The 14,086-nt window shown below is 52.2% G+C and overlaps 1 protein-coding gene across 4 annotated transcripts in view; it reads right to left on the bottom strand.

Moving 5' to 3' along the window:
* PIP5K1C (phosphatidylinositol-4-phosphate 5-kinase type 1 gamma) overlaps window positions 1-14,025 on the bottom strand; it is a 35,416-nt gene extending 21,391 nt beyond the window's left edge. For all 4 annotated transcript variants that reach the window (XR_009745809.1, XR_009745811.1, XR_009745810.1 and 1 more), the window contains exon 1: window positions 13,724-14,025. Coding sequence is in view for 1 of the 4 variants with exons in the window: in XM_061466950.1 (XP_061322934.1) it covers window positions 13,724-13,820 (97 nt within the window). In the remaining 3 variants the exon portion in view is untranslated. The remainder of the gene's footprint in view (window positions 1-13,723) is intronic.
* Between the last annotated feature and the right edge of the window lie 61 nt (window positions 14,026-14,086).

Below are 14,086 nucleotides of genomic sequence, written 5' to 3'. Positions count from 1 at the left end.
AGCGAAGGATGAGAAATCAGGGTTTTTAGACTAGATATCTCAGAGATGGAAACATGAGCCCACGTCCAAGGCCTTGAACACTTTCAGAGATGGGGCAGCCACAGCTTCTCTGGGCACCCTGTGCCAGCGCCTCAGCACCCTCACAGGGAAGAGCTTCTGCCTAAGAGCTCATCTCAATCTCCCCTCTGGCAGGTTAAAGCCATTCCCCTTGGCCTGTCCCTACAGACCCTTGTCCAAAGCCCCTCTCCAGGCTTCTTGCAGGCCCCTTTAGGCAATTCTTCCTAATGTCTTAAAGCAATTCCCCTTTGTTATATCAAATATCAAATTAATCATCAGGTTTTGTGCTCAAAAATTACTTCTTCAGCCCAAGACGATACAACTCTCTGCCCATTCAACAAGAAGCCCTGCAGTGGTGCACGAGATATGGCACTAAGTGAGCATCTGGCTCATGAACATTCAGGGCATGAGCTGGAGCAGCAACTCAAGACCACAGAGGAACCCAAAGGGGCAAATGCTGCTCCAAGCTGGAAGTCACTGGGAGCACACTGTGGTGCAGGGACACTGGGCTCTCCCTGCCACGGCCGCTCTCCTGCTGCACTAATCTCTGTTCTGCACTTTGTCACCGTTCCAGAGCAGGAGATTAGCTTGAATTGGTGATAATTACCACAAGCTGCTCTCATCCCCAGCTCTTAAGTGTCTGCTGCTGTACATGTACCAAGTGTAGAATCAACACCAATACTTGTGCCATGGATAAGGTGATCCGGGCACAAGGAGCTGCGGATCTCAGGGAGAAATGATGCTTCAGGTGGACAAGAGCATCACCAGCAAAACTTCCCCCCCCCCCCCCCCCCGATCAGCTTTATAAAATTGACTTGTTTAGGCAGAAAATGAGAACAAATCTTGCACTGCCTCCTTGGCTGTGCTTATCTCAACCAAGCTGACAGATGGCCTTGTGAGACCCGCTTTAACTCCAGTTTTGGCGTTTATACAGCCACAGGAGACAGCACCTAGGTCTGTGGGGAGCAGGAGCTCTGCCGTGGGAAGGTTCAGCTCTTTACAAGCTGATTGAGATGATCCTTAACTGATTTGGTGCTGCTTCATGAGGGGTATTCAGAAATGTGATGAGTGGCTCTGGAAAGGGAACCCTGGGATGAAACCCCAGCTTTCCACCCTGCCCAGGTCTTGCAGCACACATCACCTGACCTGCTGCCTTCAGCTCCTCTTCTCATTTGGGCACAGCTCTGACCAAGGCTCGAGCTCCTCTGCAGACTCAGAGCTGAATGCCTTGGTTGTAGCATTCAGGAACTCTCATCCCTGATTCAGCATCTGCTGTTTTATACGCCTCACTATTCACAGCCACGACGCTGGCACCCCACAGGACAGGGATGGATTTACTCCAGGAAAGCCTCTGTACAGTCAGCGTCCGACACAAAAAAAGACTCGTTTTAGACCTTCCTCCCCCGAAAGGGCCTCCCCTGTGACTCCCAGGAGCAGTCAGGGATAAGCAACCCCATTTCATCCCCTCTTCCCCTCCTCTCACCTCCCACACCAGCTCCATGACTCGTTTTGCCATTTCAAGCACACAGGAACCACCTCCACTTTGGGGAGGGAAGATGACCATTTGCAAACCAGGATCTGCTGCACCACCCCTACGTGCCACACTCCTTTCCCAGGCCCTTTGCCTTCTTTGGTTGAGCATAAACGCAGGAGGGAAAGGAACAGCCTGGCTTGTACAAATTAAGGGAAAGAGCTTAATGTACCTGCTAGGTAGGAGAGGGCCTTGGGGCGCTGCTCAGCTTGCTCTGCTCCTTTCCAACCCTGCTCTACAGGTTCCACAAGGACCCTGCCACCTCCAGCAACCCCCTCCAGGCTTCTGCTTGAGGGTTTTCAACTCCAAAGCCCAGAAGCTGCTCCCTCACCAGCACTTCCCCCCGGAGGATCAAGTGATTTGAGCCCTGCGTGGTCCAGCCCAGCCAGGGCTGTTCAAAGCAAAGCACCCAGATGCAGCACTGCCACTGCAAGGGCACTGAACACTGCCTTGAACACGGCCAGGGATGGGGCAGCCACAGCTTCTCTGGGCACCCTGTGCCAGCGCCTCAGCATCCTCACAGGGAAGAGCTTCTGCCTAAGAGCTCATCTCAATCTGCCCTCAGGCACGTTAAAGCCATTCCCCTTGTCTTGTCCCTCTTTCTTTTATGCAGGAACTCTTTCTGCCTCAGAAATCCATCTGTTCATCCAGGCTCCGGAGGCAGGGCAGGAGTGGAAGACACAGAGGGGCAGTTAACACATTCCTCCCTTGGCTGCAGGTGGGGATAACATCCTGGGTGTTCACTTCCCCAGGGCCACACTGCTGATGTAGGACACACCATGCTGAAGTGCTTCCTCGCCAGCTCAGCAGAAAAGCACTTCCAGCGCTGCAGCCCAATTACAGCGAGAAGCAAGCAGGACAAGAGCAGGGAAATGAAACTGAGAAAGAAGTGATTTGTTTCCTTGTCTCCAATCAGCTGTGTGTAGGGAACAAAAAAGGACAATTTTGGAGTGCTTTAGCCCAAGCTGCGTGACACAGCAGCCAGCAAAAGCAAAACAACATCTCATAAAGAGGAGCACACAATAGCTGATCCCCAGCAGCAGCAGAGGCTGCAGCCGCTCAGCTCCACGCTCCACTCTGTAATTATGCAATCCAGTGGGATGTTCAGGCAAACATCTGCTCCACGGGAAAGGTGCAGCCTTATCTGAACACAGTGTTCCTGCTCCTTTCCACTCTGCCAGTCACAGGAGTGGAACAAAACAGGCTCCCCAGGACAGCTGGGATGCCAGCCTCTTCCCAGCCTCTGGCTCCTCTTTTCATTACAGCCTTCAAGTCCAGATCCGTGTACAGAACTCACAGTAAAGCTTGATGAGGATTAATTAGACAGCAAACATCCCAGCAGGAAGCATAACCTCTCCAGGACAGAGTCAGCTCTGTGACAACATCCAGGCACAGCGGCACCATGCTAAAACCACGACGCCAATTTAAAGTGAGCCCATAAAAGGCTGAAGGACTTTGAAGTTACATTCCTCACTGCCTTCCGGAGGAGCTACAGCAACAGCCAGTTGTCCCCTTACCTTTGCTCAGTGGTATGATATGCTGCAGGTCACAACCCACCAGCACCACTCACTGGAGTGTCTCCTGGCTCCAGGGAGAGTGGCAGGTCACCAGCAAGACAAGAGACAACCTCGTTGCCTTCCTAGCTGCAAAAACATCAGGGACACGAATATAGCACATGACCCTGAGCAGCCCCTGGGACTTAATTTGTGTGTTCAGATGGAGTTTTCAGGGGCCACAAGATCCAAGATTACTGTTTCCCAAGCCCAGGTCAGAGAAGCACAAGTCAGCTCTGTGAACACTTGGTCCAGAATTTACTTTCTGCCTTTGTTTTCTGAGCACTGCTCTGAATCTGCTGCCTGCAGGCTCCTGACTAGAAGCAGGATTCAGCACTTTAAACATGTGCAGTGTCCTCGGTGCAGGGTGAATGCTCAAGTGGATCCTCCAAGTGCCACTAATAAAGAGGGAGAAGAGCTGACTAGTCACAGTTTAAGATCCCAACAGCTTAAACCCAACTGGTTCAGGTTGGAAAGCAACGTAAAGCTCCTCCAGTTCCAATCCCTGTCACAGGCAGGGACCCCTTCCACTGGAGCAGCTTGCTCCAGGCCCCTGTGTCCAACCTGGCCTTGAGCACTGCCAGGGATGGGGCAGCCACAGCTTCTCTGGGCACCCTGTGCCAGCGCCTCAGCACCCTCACAGGGAAGAGCTTCTGCCTAAGAGCTCATCTCAGTCTCCCCTCTGCAGGTTAAAGCCATTCCCCTTGGCCTGTCCCTACAGGCCCTTGTCCAAAGCCCCTCCCCAGGTTTCTTGTAGCCCCTTTAGCCACTGGAAGACTGGGACAAGGTCTCACATTATAAAAGCAGCCACACCGGGCTTCCCAAGGAGCCAAAACAAGCACCTGGGCACACTGAAGGCACAAACCAACCTCCATGTTTCTTCTTGCACTCCAAACGTGCAGCTTCAGCCCCCAGCCAGCAGGACCAGGGTAACCGCTGGAGAGGAGATGGCACAACAGAGAGCAGAAACCAGAATCTTAGCAGCCTCCAGGAGAAGGCAGCTCTTTCCCACCTGCCTTTTTCCCAAGCAGGCAGGGTGACCTACTTGGATGTTTAATACACGTTTTCTTCACATAAACCAACACTGCCTGATGAGGCCCACAAACATCAAGTAAGGTGCAATATTACATCACAAGTTTGGGGGGTTTCCCCACTCCTTCAATGTGGCTCCCATGAACAGAAAGAGCTGCAGCACCCTGGGCACGGAGAGCTGCTTCTGGAAAATCTGGAGAAACAAGTAAGGGGATAAAGCAATGAGGCAACTTTGGCTTGGGACACGGCAACTCCTTACAGGTTTGACACTCAAAGCCATCCAGTTTTCCCTGGAGCCCTTCTGACTGAATCAGTTTTGGGATCATCTACACAAAAGCTTGTGCTGGTTGAACACTGGATGGTCTTTAAGGTTCCTTCCAACCCAAACCAGTCCATGATTCTGTCACTTCCGGGAGCAGCCAGGGATAAACAACCCCATTTCATCCCCTCTTCCCCTCCTCTCACCTCCCACACCAGCTCCATGACTCGTTTTGCCATTTCAAGCACACAGGAACCACCTCCACTTTGGGGAGGGAAGATGACCATTTGCAAACCAGGATCTGCTGCACCACCCCTACGTGCCACACTCCTTTCCCAGGCCCTTTGCCTTCTTTGGTTGAGCATAAACTCAGGAGGGAAAGGAACAGCCTGGCTTGTACAAATTAAGGGAAAGAGCTTAATGTACCTGCTAGGTAGGAGAGGGCCTTGGGGCGCTGCTCAGCTTGCTCTGCTCCTTTCCAACCCTGCTCTACAGGTTCCACAAGGACCCCACCAGCTCCCCTCACAACTTTCTGTCCATGTGAAGTTACCTGCAAGGCTGGGACCAGGCACAGGACAAGGAATTAGCAGCTGGAAAAAAGAAAACTTCACTGCAGCTTATCCCAAAACTTAAGCTGATAAACAGCAGAGGATGCTGTTACTGAGAGGGCAGGAGGATGCCTTTGCACATCAGCTTCTCTCTGGGCACTCCTCCAAAGCATCTCAACCTGTCTTGGCAGAGTCAAAGAAATCATTCGAGCTGCTTTGTCAGAGCAGACAGCAGATACACTCAGAGAGGGACAAATGATCCCCCCCACTTTCTCTCTCAGCCCCTTCTCACAGAGGGCTCTGCAGCTAAACAAACTTGGCACCTCCAATCCAGGAGGAACGGGCCAGATCTTCTATTGCTTCTGCCATTTAAAAGTATCTTCTATAGATGCTACTTGATGAGAGCTCACTCCTCTTGCCCATTAACAGTTCAGAATTATTCTCAGACTAAATTAAAATAGAACTCAAGAAAGAAATTCTCCCCAAGTCTTCCATTTCCTGACCTGGTAAAAGACATGCTAAGGTCCAGCTCCTACAGTCACAGCAGGTAAAGAAATCTCCCTGAACTTGCACAACGACCACCTACCACCAGGATATACACAATAAGCACAACTTTAGAACTGCAGGAGCTCCACATGCCAACCAACAGCAATCTCTGAAGGGAAAACAAGTCGCCTTGTCTCAGGCCACCCTCCACAAGCCATCCTGCACTGGTAATGAGTGGGGTATTTCCTGATTTACTCCACAGCCAAAGCTGCTCATCTAAATCCTCTCAGATTTCATTCTGCTCTTGCTAATGTTGCTTGACAGAGCTTCTCCAAAGGTCCTCAAACACTGGAGACTCAAGAGGGGATTTCAGGCTGGGGCTGGGCACAATGTGCGTCACTGGATGTAAAGTCCTTTGGTAGGCTGCTCACATCAGGTTGAGTCAAGTCTCCTTCACACCACACTTCGGGGCTGCCATGGGTGCTGCTGACAACGCTACAACGTGCCTGGTCTCTGTGAGCAGAGTTTCAGTCGGGTGCTCCTGCTCTGCTCTAACAAAGGCACCTGAACAGGTGGAACAAAACAAGCTTCAGCGATGAAATGTGCTGCCAAAAACCGTAACTCAAAGTTTCAGCGAGTGCTACTTCCCTCCCTGGGATCCTGGCTGGAGCCTGGCACCTTGTGACTCAGCTACTGCCTGAAAATAAGCCATCTAAACCCCAGTAACACTTAAAACCACTTCTAGAGCTCTTGGTAGGAAAACCAAGCACGTGAGGCACATGTAGATGGCAGGAAGAGATAACCTTCAGTTTCTTATTTTCTTTAATAAGCATTTTCTGGCACTTCCAGCCCAGAAAGCCTCTTTCTCACAAGAGTATCCCAGATAGTTAACCCACCAGTGACTCCTGCTTAATATCAGCATGAAAACAAACATCCAGCCCTCAAGACTACGGTGGAGAAAGGCCATGTCATCATTTCTCTTCCATCACAATTCATTTAAGCCTGAAGAGAGGATGGGTTGAGGGGAAGTACCCTGGAATTCAAAACCCCAGCAATATGCCCATCACAAACTACAACATGAAGCACAATGTGCACCCCCAGAAAAGCTTTAGTATCTTGTAACATAATTTAGGATTACAAGGGGGAAAAAAGTAGTAAATGAAGCAAAGGCAATTGTTCACCTTCAGATTTCAGCTCTGAGCCCTGAACAAACAGTCCTTCCCAACACAAAGCCATCACATAATTTGTGCTGTTTAAACGCACAAATAATCACCACCCGGTAAGCCAAACTGAGGAAAGCCCTAATGTGCCTTACTTCTGCATTCCACCTAAGCCAGTGCTTCCCCTGTGACTGAAGAGCACTCCATTGAACTGCAACTTCCAGGCACTGATGTTCTGCTGTCTTTGCTCCACCTCTAAAGTTAGGGACTCTTTTACATCCCTACAGCTTGCATTTCTGCCAGCAAATTCCACACTGCCCCCATCAACACACATCCAAACAGATGGCAAGAGCATCACTGAATGCATATGGCAAGAAAAAGTGTCATTTTGAAGACAACACCCATTTAAAGTGACATTTAAAAGGAATACAAGTGGTTTCAGGTATTGCATCTGCCCTCTTCTGATTACATCACTCCTTCCTCTCAGCGTGGGGATGCTGCAGAACCAACTGCATGGACAGGAATAGTGAAATCAAAGAAAACAGAGAGAACCAAGTTTCATATCGGCATCTAAATGGAGTGCCTGACTGCTTGAAGTGCCATCAGGCAGGCATTCAGGGAAGGCGCACTCAGCTAGATGATGGTTTCAGCCAGCTGCCTCCCTTTGAAAAATGCAGAAATGGACAATTTTGCCTTGAAAAACACAAAGAAAAAAACTCAGCAACTTGGTCCATCTGATAAGCAGAAAGACTATAGAAAGAAAACTTCTGCAGCATCCTTATCATCAGCTGCTTTATCCTGCTCACACCAGGGGCTTTGTGTCCAGCTCCCCAACACAAGAGGGACGTGGAGCTGTCGAAGCGAGCCCAGAGGAAGCCATGGAGCTGCTGTGAGGGCTGGAGCAGCTCTGCTCTGGAGCCAGGCTGAGAAAGCTGGGCTGGGGCAGCCTGGAGAAGAGAAGGCTCCTGAAGGGGAGACCTGAGAGCAGCTCCAGTGCCTAAAGGGGCTGCAGGAAACCTGGAGAGGGCCTTTGGACAAGGGCCTGTAGGGACAGTAGCCACCTCAGCCACCAGTGATCTAAACCTGAACTTACTTGAGGTGACAGAATATAAAGCAACAACTGAGAATGGTGAGCTCCAAGGGGAAGAGAGGTCTACCTGGCAATTTAAACATCATCTTGCCAGGCAGCAAATGAAAGGGCAAAATAATCCTGGTTAATTCGGCTCTTGAAGAACCGTAACATGGTCACCAGCATGGTCTGACACATTCAAAACACCCATTTTGAAGTGCAAGATCCTGATATGCCCAGAGTTTGAGTGATGTTAAGGACAGGCTTCCACACCAGCTCTGCCAAAACACGGCGTGGGCTCAGCTGCCTGGTCTCAATAGCAGCAGATCCCTTTGCCTCTTATGGAAAAACACAGAACAGCTGTGGAATCACTTGGAACACTCCATCCTGTGAAAGAGGGACCCGAATGGCTCCCAGCCCAGCACACCCCTTCATCTGCTGGGGAGCTGCCTTTCCTCTGGGAGCTCAGTGCTGTTTGAGATCAAAGTGCTCCCAGATCTTCTGGAGTAGGCATTAGGAGGTATCTACCATGGGAGAGGAACACAGGAGTTGAAGTCAGTAGTTTGATGAGCTTTGTCACATAAAACTTCACCAAGTTTAAATAAAGTTATTAACTGGTGTGGCTACACGGACCCTTCATGATCATCTGCACCAAGCTACCATAGGCATCAACAGGGCCACGACAAGTCCAGAACACATCAGGGAAGTCTTAACAGCAGCACAAAGCAGAAAGCTCAATGAAACATCATCTCCCTGCATGGCTGGGAGAGGCGTCAAGGAGCACCTGAGCTACTTGGAGCTTGACCAGTCCTGAGCAACCCATCAGCACTGTCCCAAGAGCTGCTACATCCTAATGACCACAAACAAGGCAAAGCTGCCCTGGTCTGATAATCTGTTAATTCCCCTGAGCTCAGGCAGTGGAGCTTGGCCACACAGAACAAAGACGGGAGCTCGTGGCATGTGGGGTTACCAGCACAGCTAATCCACAGGCCCTTTTGGAAGTGGCACTGTATCTGTTCAGGTTGGTCTTGTGACAAACCCTGGGCTGTGACCTGGTTTCCTCTGCCCTGAGCAGCAGGAGCGGTCCAGGAGAGCTACCCAATGTGGGTCCTGCCTTCCCAACCACTACTCACAACAGGCAGGTCTGCAATGGTGGAGATGCCACAGAATCCATCAACCCATTTTCAACTCCTCTTTTCTCCCAGGAAGTCCTTCCCACCCTCTCCAATAGCAGTTTCTGCAGAACACACAGATTCTGCTGATAGAGAATGAGGAGATGAGGACTGTGGAAGCAACCTGGTCCAGTGGAAGGTGTCCCTGCCTGTGGCCGTGGTTGGAACTGGATGAGGTTTAAGGTCTCTCCCAGCACAAACCAGTCTGGGATTCCATGTTTCTAATAGCCATTTATCAGAGGTGCAACAGCACAGGATATGCAATCTCCACACTGCTATTCTTCAAGTATCAACTATTCGAGCCTGTTTCTGTGTTAAATAATTAAGAGACCCTTATCACACCCTGACTCCAGTTGTCCACATTTGTATTTTTTAAGGAGAATTAGGGAAGTGCTTTTGCTGTATCCAAAGCAAGAGGGAAGAGAAGCAAATGGGCTAACTCCTGGTGAAAGACAGAGCCTCTCCCCAGTGCTGTGAGCCAACGGAACACGTTGTGGTTGGCAGTGACCAGCTCACAGTGAACACGTTGAAGCCTCCCCATCTCCTTCTGCTGTGGCACGTGCTCCGACTCAGGCGGGTTATTCACCACAAGCCAGTGCAAAAACCCACACGGAAGCTGGGGAAGCCACAAGAACACACGATGCGAGATGGTGATGCTTAATTAGGGGTTGACAGTGTTTTCTGCTTCAACGCAGGGGTGAGGAGAGACGGAGCGACACAGGAGCTGCTCCATCACTTTTAGCTCTTTAATTACAGAAAACCTTTCCCAGGAAGTCCTGAGGTTAACTCAGCTTCTGACAACACTGGCAAACTCACACAAGCACCAGGCTGCTTTCAGGAACGGAGTCTTTCTAAGAGTTACCTATAGAAGGAAAAACCCCAATGCTACCTTATTGTCATTGGCTGCTGTAGGGCTGCTTGGAGCCCTACATGCTCTCTCTGCACAACTGTCTTTGAGGAAAGGAGGTGCCAAGGCTTTAAAAGACCCCTTTTAAACTTTGCAGAGTCTACAGAGCATGCCACATGCTGCTCCTGCCAGCTTCCCCAGCACCACAGGCTCTGGGGAGAGCAAGGAGGATGCATTCATGGGATCAGATCACCCAGGAGGGCAGGACCAGCTTTGGTTCCTGTTTTCCAGCAGCTCTGTCCCCACACTGGAGTGTGCAGAAGTGTCCACGCTGGAGCCTGGCGAAGGTCACTGCCACCTAAACACAGCCAAACCTTCCTTGTGCTGGGAGCTCCAGAGCGTTTCCCCTTCCAACATCCGGAGAGATGGACAAGAGTAATTAAAGGTGACAAAGATGTGAACAGCAGGCAATGGGAAGGGCTTTGTCAGGGGCTCGCACACCCACTGCTGGACTTGACTGGCTGCAACTGGGAGATGTGCTCATGAAGGAAGCAAGCACTGGAATTCCTGCTGCTGCTTTCCAGGCTGCAGCCACCTTACATAGGAAAATCAGATTTAGTAAGATTGTGCATCTGGCAAGAGCCCATAATGGTCATGTCAGTGAATCACTTCAATAATCGTTCCCAAATGATGCACTGCTCATACTAAATCCACTCAGGTCATTCCCTGAGGAGCCCTTCAGGAGAGGCCCAGCGAGCTTCCCAAGTGGGACGCAGTGGCAGCTTTGCCAGCAGCAGATCCAGGGCTGCTGGAACGGACTGTTATATACAGGTCAATGCCAAACGCTACTTAATGAAAATGAGATTAATCATTCTTCATCCTGGGTTCTCAGGGATTCGATCTCCAGCCTGGCCTGACACGGATACAGATGGGCTCAGTATCCTTCAGGACACTGCCTGGATCTCTCTGCCATCCAAATGCCGCCTTTCACAGCCCCTAGGCCCCATAATCCCATTTGCTTTCCCATTTGCAGATTCAGATCTTAAAGGACAATTAATTTGCCCGAGCAGCCTGAATTCTATTTTCGCTGCCTTCCTCCTTCCCTGCAGCTGAGCTGTGACTTATTGACTGTGAAGGAACCGCAGGGTCTTTACAAGTTCAAGGCACAAGGTGTTTTTGTGTCTGTTTTTGCTGAGCTGACTCCCTCTGAAATCATCTTTGCTACCACCATTTCATGGGCAGGAGGCATGTGACAGCCAGCAAAGCTGTGAACCAGCATCATGCTGGGGATGATGTTTACATTTGATTTTTCCTCAGGCTGATAAGTTCTCTCCCATTTCCCTCTCCATCACCTTGCTATGGATTGAGCTGCTTGGGTGGAATGAGGTGGAATTCTTCTCTTATCTCTAATCTGCTCACTGAGACAAAACAATGCTGCCAGCAGCCCTTCAAAAGTCACCTCGAAGTGATCATGGCAAAGAGGGAAGAGCTGGGTGATCTCCCAGTGCAGATGGACTTATAGGTGCTGTCAGCATCCAGCAACATGGAGAGCTCCACTCTGCTACCTCCAGCTCTGGGTGTAGTGAGACAACTTGTCATTTCAGCTTCCTAAAGCAGAGAATTCAACCCTGAATACCATGCTGGAGGCTTCTGCCCAGACTCCAAGCCATAAATGATGGGAAGGCTGCAACACATGGAACAGGAGATGCAAGAATTGGAAGTAAATCAGACACCAATTTTCCTTCCCCATTAGGCTGAGGATTTCCACCTTTGCAAGCAGTGGTGGAGACCAGCTTTGCCACCCATGTGCGCCAACAGCTCTCCAATAACTTGAGTGCCTTTGGAGAAAAGGAGGTTTCCAGGTGCTCTGTCTCCTGGGTAGAGGGATGATGATGATGTGCCCTCTCCTCACCCAACCATTCCTGAAGGATCTCGGTGCTCCTGTCACCCTGCAGGCACACAGAGCCTCCACACCCACCTCTACTTGTGCCAACAGCTCTGCTATTCACACCAGAATGGGTGAATGGCCCTTGCAGTCCCTTCCCAAGGGATGAGGGTGGGGATCCAGGGAGGAGCACAGAAGCTATTTATACCCATTACATTTTGAAACACCCTTTTCCAGCATGGTGGTGAGAAAACTTACGAACCTCAGATCTGGGTTCTCGGAAAGGGACAAACTGGGGCTGTGTGCTCCTGCATGAGCCCTGCTGCTGGCACGAAAGGAGGTTTTCTCCCTCAAAGACTTTCAAAAGCTCCCTTCAGAAGCCTCTCCATGCCTCATGTCAACTTTCCACGCCTTTCTGCCCCCTCCATCCAGTTTTACTAACCAGTTCCCCTTGATACCTACTGAGTGCTTGGGGCAGGTCTTCACTGACCTGACCCATGCTCTGGCTTACCCCCATCAGATTCACTTAGCCAAAGCCCAGCACCAGCCGCCCTTGCTCAGCAGCACAAAGCCAGGGATCAGATTCTGGCTGTGCTGGTGACCCTCCATCCTTCATCCATGGCACGATCACCGTGGGGAGCGGCACGAAGGACGTGTAGGGCCGGGTCAGGAGTGATGAGCTCCACCAGGCATAGTCCTGACCCAAGAGCAGCAGAGCTATTGAGAGCCAGGCCCAACCCCTCCACACAATACCCACTAGCTGCTGTCACGTTGTCCTCAGCCCTCCCAGGAGCTCCGCTTGCAAACCGAGGCCGAGTGACACAGGTTGGATGTGGCCCAAGTGAGGAGTAAGCAACTTGACTCAGGGAATCAAAGCAGCAGTGAGATGTCTGGCTCCGATTCATGTGTTTTTTACTATTAGCGTCAGGTAAGCCAGCTGCTGGCTTGTACATTCGGAGTTACTTGCAGAGAGAAGGAAAACAAACACTCCTCCTCAAACCCAATGGTCTTGGCGTGAGCAACAACCCTGTCCCCTCCCCAACACACGGTAAGGTGGCAGAGAAGTCAGAAGGATGAAGACTATTATAACTGTTCATTGCCAAAAGCCTCTCTCAGCTGCGCCCTCAGCATCCCAGGCTGGAAGCCCACAGCAGTGCTGGGAGAATGCTCCCAACAAAGAGGTCCAAAGGCAAGCTGAGCACAGCTCTTTCCTTTCACAGCAAGGGACTGCAGCAGAAGCGCTAGGGACAGCTTTCCACATGCCTCAACCACAGCCCCTCACACAAAATTACCCCTCACATCCAGCCCTCCCAACAGCGTGTGACACCCATGTCACAATCACAGCTCCCGCTGGCATTGCTGGGGGTTTAGCGCTAATGAGCCTCATCTAAAGCCTGGGAACAAGATGGGCTGTCCTAACACAGCCAAAACCCATCCACCGCATAGGAGGCTCAGAATGAACTTGGGGCTCAGGCGGGTGATCGGGGGCATCCTGTCAGACCCATAAAATCAACCCAAGAGCCGGGCAGGGCTTTGCAGCCACACACACCTCAAAAACCAGCAATTAAGAGGTCGTTAATGAGCTATAAATTATCAGGCAGCAGAGGCAGGACTGCTTGGACAGCCCCACATGTCCAACCCTGCCAAGGGCAACCCAGAATCCTCTGTTAATGCTGTCAATGGTGCTGTCAGCCTGGGGCTTGCTCCCTGCCTCTCGAAGATAGTTTTCTGGGGGCCCCAGCAGCCCCCCCATGCAAGGCAGCCCCCCCTCAAGCAGAGGCTTTCCGGGGGGGGGGGGGGGGGGGGGGGCTAAACCATTCAGGATCCGGGGGAACGGGGGCTGCTGCAGTTGGACGGGACCACGCGGTACCCCAGGGGTGGCACACTGCGGGTGGGGGCGGTTGGACTGAACCACTCGGAGCCCCCCCATGGGATCCAACGCACAACGCGGAGCACTGCCGGGAGGTACCACTTAGTCCCCCGCGGGGGGTGCAGCTGGGCTGAACCACTCCGAGCCCGAGGGGAAGCCGTGCTGCGGGGGGCTCCGCCGGGATCGGGTGAACGGCGGCTCGCGGGGGAACCGGCCGGGGGCGGTGCTGCCGCCCGGTGCTCGCAGCGCGTTACCTCCTGCCGCGTCCAGGGCCCCCGCGCCGGCCTCCGGGGGGGCACCGGCGCCCTCCACGGACGAGCCCTCCTCCTCCTCGGACACATCGGGCTCCATGGCGGGCGCTCGGCAGGCCCGGGGCAGGCCCCGGCCCGCGCCCGCCGCCTCCGCCGCGCTCCTCCCGGCCCCGGCCGCCGCCGCTGAGGAGGCTGGGAGCAGCCAGCACCATAGGGCGCGGGAGGTGCCGCGGACAGACACGCCCCAGAGCTGCAGGGCGGAAGAGGTACCGGAAGTAGAGCGAGCCTTTTCCGCCGGGGTTAATCGCGACGCGGGGGCCGAGTCTGTCGCGATAACCCGCGGGCTGTGGGAGCGGGACCGCTCCG

Source organism: Pezoporus flaviventris, unplaced genomic scaffold, assembly GCF_033815535.1.
Source record: "Pezoporus flaviventris isolate CSIRO_AGI_PZ_B2104156 unplaced genomic scaffold, CSIRO_AGI_Pfla_v1 ptg000043l, whole genome shotgun sequence".
In the NCBI taxonomy this organism is placed as follows: Eukaryota; Metazoa; Chordata; class Aves; order Psittaciformes; family Psittacidae; genus Pezoporus; species Pezoporus flaviventris.
This window is presented reverse-complemented; position numbering and strand designations above follow the sequence as displayed.